The sequence below is a fragment of the Cajanus cajan genome, chromosome 5 (assembly GCF_000230855.2).
Source record: "Cajanus cajan strain Asha chromosome 5, NIPB_CcT2T_4, whole genome shotgun sequence".
Classification (NCBI taxonomy): domain Eukaryota; kingdom Viridiplantae; phylum Streptophyta; class Magnoliopsida; order Fabales; family Fabaceae; genus Cajanus; species Cajanus cajan.
The window spans coordinates 66,052,796-66,058,380 of NC_138521.1; the positions used below are offsets into that span (position 1 = coordinate 66,052,796).

Sequence of the window (5,585 nt, forward strand, 5' to 3'; positions counted from 1 at the left end):
ACCAAAAGGTGGACTAGGGTTTCTTCCTAGGTTAAGCCTTAGAGCCAGAACATTCAAGAGTATAATCTGCCGTCTCGACTCTAGAGTTTTGGGTCTTATAATTTCTTGTTCATGGGCCTTACGGACCCCGGGAATGTAGAGATTTCCTTAACCGTTATGATCTAGAAGATACTTGGTGAATGAGGGTGGGTCTTGCCCTTGCTATCGGGTAGCTCCCATATGGGGAAATTAGATCGGTCCCTGACCGAGTAGACCTATATTGGGGGTCCAGTCGAGTATGGGCCGAGTGTCCCCTTTTAAGCGAGTGGAATCGGAACACAATCGACTGGGGCGTACGTAGTGTAGCCAAGTCGGATAACGACCGAGTGACTCTTGGGTCTAGTCGGTCAGGGGCTGATTGTCCCCTTTTAAGCGAGTGGAATCGGAACACAACCGACAGGGGCGTACGTAGTGTAGCCAAGTCGGATAACGACCGAATGACTCTTTAGAGAGAGGGTGGGATCGATTAAGGCTATAGTCGGCCTAGCGCATGTAGGAAATACAGGTCAGACTTCGACCTGGACGGTCCACTTGCCTTCCAGCCCTGAGCCTGTAAGGCGAAAGGGCTTAAGGCCCAACCCTTACGGTTCATGTCGAAGGCGGATCAGGATATCTCACACGCTGCTTACGTAGTGAAGCTCAGTCGAATGAAGACCGAGTGACTCTTAGAGAGGGGGGGATCGGTCAAGGCCATAGTCGGCCTGGCACATGTAGGGAATACAAGTCGGACTTCGACCTGAACGGTCCACTTGCCTTCCAGTTCTGAGCCTGTAAGGCGAAAGGGCTTAAGGCCTAGCCCTTATGGTTCATGTCGAAGTCGGATCAGGATATCTCACACGCTACTTACATAGTGAAGCCCAGTCGGATGAAGACCGAGTGATTCTTAGAGAGGGGGGATCGGTCAAGGCCATAATCGGCCTGGCGCATGTAGGGAATACAGGTCGGACTTCGACCTGGACGGTCCAATTTGCATTTTTTTTACATGCACATATTATTCTTGTATTATCTCAAAATTGACAACTAGCTCGTAATTAATCTGTGTTTATTTCACTCATCGAACGTACTATGCCAATTTTGTGTCTCTTTGTATTATTTTAAGCATTTTTTATCTTTTATAACAACTCAATACTTAATATGTAACTTATCAATATTTAATCAACCCTTCCTTGTCGAATCGATTTACTGTAAATCAATACTTAATCTAGTTAATGTTTAATTACCATACAATACCCAAGTAACGCCTTCAAGGGCTGCCGGTGTTTAATTAATTAAATGCAACGTGAGACTTTGAGAATTCAGATGGACGTGTAAATGAAATAAAGTTTAATTTAATGATAATTAGTAATATAGCCGCATAGAAGCTAGACATAAACCGGGAAATTTAAGATGCTAGCCAAATATATATACTGCTGTACATGATATTCACGAGATTAATTGTCACGAGATTAATTGTCTTATATGACAACATACTATTTTTAATTTTTTATATATATCTTTAATTAGGGACGCATATATAATCACACATGATTCAACTTAAAGTAAGTCACCGAAATATATAGTAACTCACGAATATAATCACAAGGTTCTAACAACATTACAATCTCCGTATAATAAAGCAATAAACAGAAATATATATTAAAAAATAATCTAAATCACACGTCAACTAATGATAAGACAATTAAAAAATATATAAATGAAGATCAATCCTTATCTTATACGGCAATTTTATAAGGTTAAGTTACATTTAAATTCAATTATAATAATATACAAGCTTCTTGCAGTAAAGGATAAATGACAAGGACCCAAAAGAAACGAATAATTAAATAAACACTATCAATAAAAATAAATAAATAATAATTTCAAGTTGTTAAATATTTATAGGAACTTCTATATTAGTGTTTTATATTTTTAGACAATCATATATTTTTAGTAAAATGATGTATTGTATACATAACCTACATTCACTTCAACTCAAAAACAACACTTTACTACTAAGTTCAATAATAAGTGAGCGTCTGTTTAACTTTTTTTTTTTTGGTAAATATAACAAATATTATAATGATGGTAGATTGAACCTATATTCCTATATTTCTAACTATCCAAACTATTTTTCCTACCCACCCATTAGGCTAATCCTAATAGTTGTTTGTTTAATTATTTAAACGTTAAATCAAACATAACCTTTGTCATTTTTTTTATAGTGAAAATGAATAGACCTTCCACTTTTGTTAAAATTGAACAATAGCTTGACGGTAATCAAAATATTCATATTTTAGTATATTTTTAAATGTATATATTACGTCAATTTTATTTTATAAGAATGAAGTATCAAATCATCTTGGATCGATATTAATATAAAATTTTGTATATATGATCTAAGAGTAAAGAACTTTCAATCTAACAGTTGAATTTACAAAATTCACATTTAATATAAAATTATTGTTATTGAACGATGTAATACTTTATAAAAGTTACACCGATATTATTACAACTTTCCTTTTATATATATATATATATATATATTATAGAAGACAAGGCAATTCGATCCATACACCTTATCATATCTTAATAGAATATAATCATAAAATTACAATATAACACAATTAATGGTTCAGAAATGAAGATACAGTTTAGATGCGCATAAGGAAGCTATTCATATTTAATTAAAATTGTACTTATCTTATTATTTAGTTTATTTGAATTAACTAAGAAGGTGTTGAATGTGATATTGTAGTAGCATGCACGTACACAAGTGTCTTCCCATGATTCTTACAGAATATCTTGATAAAAATGGTTCTTGAAGGCATCCATATGCAGCACTTGAAGACACAAAGCAAGCAGCAAAGAGCCATCCCCATCTGGACCAGGAAGAAGCAGAGAATCCCCATCAAAGTCGTGCGTCCCAGGACCCATATAAACCTCCTTACCCCACCCAAAGTCAAGGCCATAGATGGGCAAACTCAACCAACTAACCACACCCAAATTAGGGTTCCCATAAAAAGGCCCCTTCTCACTCCCAATCGCATAAAGATCCTGAAACCTACTCAAATCATCTTGCCTCTTCAAGAACTCAATCCCCGACCTCACGTACTCGTCATTCACCCTCTCAATCGCTTCCCTTATCCTACTCGCGGCATACCCCAACGGCTTCGAAACCAAATCACCAGCCAAACTAGTAGCAACAACATCCAAAGTCGCATTCCCGAAATACCCTTTCGGCAAAGGTGGCTGCATGCGACACCTCGAGTCAACGCAAACGCCAAGCGCCGTAGGTTGCTCCTCTCTGTGCCCCCTCGCCTTGCATGCACTTCTCCACACGTGCCCAGTCACACTCTCGTAACGGCTATAACCGCGACCGTTACTAGCTTTTCCCCAGCTCTCATTCGCTGTCTTTTTCAACGTCTCAACCTGGATTTTACTCAGTTTCAGAATCGCCACTGTTGTTTTCTTCTTTCGTTCCTCGGTGTTCCCGGTTTGGCCTAGCAACAACGGAGGGTGCTCGAACGCCGTGTGCACGTGGCATGTTGCGGGGGGCACCAGTGCCAAAGGAGGCTCCCCCGCACGCAGCACTCTCCAGTCGAGAAACGGTGCCATTCCGAGACTCTCCCCACGTGCGAGCCTGGCCCACTCGCACGTGAAGTGCATCGCGCTGGGCCCGTCCGCCACGGCGTGTGAGATGTTTAAGCTGATGCTGATGCCACCGCATTTGAACCTCGTAAGCTGAACCTGCACCAAGGGAAGCTCGTGAATGGGGAGACTGTAGTCTACTTTGGGGACAAGGTGGTGGTACTCTGAAGAAGGTGAAAAGTCACCGAGATCTTCAAAACTTGACGTTGACTCCGCTTCCACGAACTGAACACCCTTATCGTTGCATTCAAGCTCTAAACGACCGTTGTTTATCCAGTGTAAACGACCGGCTAGGGGGTAAAACGGCACCAGGACTCGGCTTAGTGAGTCCTTCAAGGTGGAAGCCATGGTGGAATTATTGTGGGAGAGCCAGTTTTGTTGGGGACGGTAGAAGTAGATTATGGGGACGTGGGTTATGGTGCCTATTTGATCCAATTCAGATAAAGGGACACGTTCGTGCAATGATGGCTCTATAGGCCTCACGGTGTTGCAAGCTTTGAAGGTTACTGCCATGTTTGAGTGTGTGATGTGAGGGGTATAGTAAAAGTATTTTGGAAGCGAAAATTGGTTGATGGTTGAAGAGAAGTGTTGCAGTTATATAGGTCCATGCATGAATGAAATACGTCAACTGTTTCTGCCTCTGCCGCGAATTCTGAGGAAATGCATTCCTCGTTGTCGGAATTTAAGCTTGAAAACCTAAGGAACGCATTAAGTATGGAATAAAATATTTTGTTATGTTTGATTTCATTATTTTCGATAATAGTTGATAAAATGTTTTTATATGATCGAAATTATTCTTTTTATATGAATTAAAATAATATTTTATTTTATAAATATTTTATATTTTTCACTTATTTATTTATTTAATACTCTCCTTTCATAATAAATAAATTTCATTACGTGTAAATATCTTTATATTTTTTATATTAAATGAAAAATTTATTATCTAAGTAATAATTATATATTAAAATAAAATATATATTTTATCTTTATAAATAATATATATATATAATTGATATTACTTATCTTAAAAAAAAGTAACCAAAATTTAATCATATTAAGTATTAATCATATTTAATTAAAATAATTTAATAATATGAACAATATATGTAATTAAAATTATATAAAATAATTATAACTAATAAATCTTATAATATTAATATATATAATACATATGTAAACACTAAACAAAACTCTTCTACATACGAAAAAAAAATATACGACAGTTCAATTGAATTATATGTATAAAAAAAATTAAGTCTATTAAATTATATGTATAAGACTGCAAGCTCAAAAACAGCATTAATTGAAATATTTAATGCACTGATGAATATTTCTTATCTCTAAAGATCAGATGAAGTGTTTTATGAGTCAGATTTAAGGTGCAACGATCATCTCTTTCAAAACTATTATATAAGAAACTTTATATTTCAAGAAGAAAAATAACACACATATATATGACAAGGAGAAGCACACAAAGAGAATAAAAGTGCAAATATATAAGAACATCTTGTATTTATCTTTTAGATTATCTTCTTCAAGAGCTTTCTTATGCAAAAACTCTTGTTGTAATCATGTCTAGAAGAGACAACAACTGCAATCTTGTAATATCTTTATAACCATTGTTATAAGGTAAGACTTGGATAGAGTTGACTGGAAAAAAAAATACTTGGATTTGAACTTGGAGAGACCTATCTATAAAATAATATTTGGGTAGTGGCTTAAATAGGTCAATCAAATAACACTTGTTTGAGCAAGAAGAGACTTGGTAAATTTTATTGTTATTTCTTTTGAACACTTTTAATGATGTTTGAATTTTAATGTTATTTCTTTTACTTTAAAAATTTTATTATGTACCAAAATTTATAAATAGTTATCACATTGAATATAAAATTATTTTTCAAGGGCATGCACATTTT

General features: G+C 35.8%; 1 protein-coding gene across 1 annotated transcript; it reads right to left on the bottom strand.

Annotated features, from left to right (window-relative positions):
• Window positions 1-2,579: 2,579 nt before the first annotated feature.
• LOC109807563 (spermidine hydroxycinnamoyl transferase) lies at window positions 2,580-4,250 on the bottom strand. The gene has a single exon (XM_020370108.3). The coding sequence runs from the start codon at window positions 4,177-4,179 to the stop codon at window positions 2,809-2,811; it is 1,371 nt and encodes a 456-aa protein (XP_020225697.1). The 5' UTR covers window positions 4,180-4,250; the 3' UTR covers window positions 2,580-2,808.
• Between the last annotated feature and the right edge of the window lie 1,335 nt (window positions 4,251-5,585).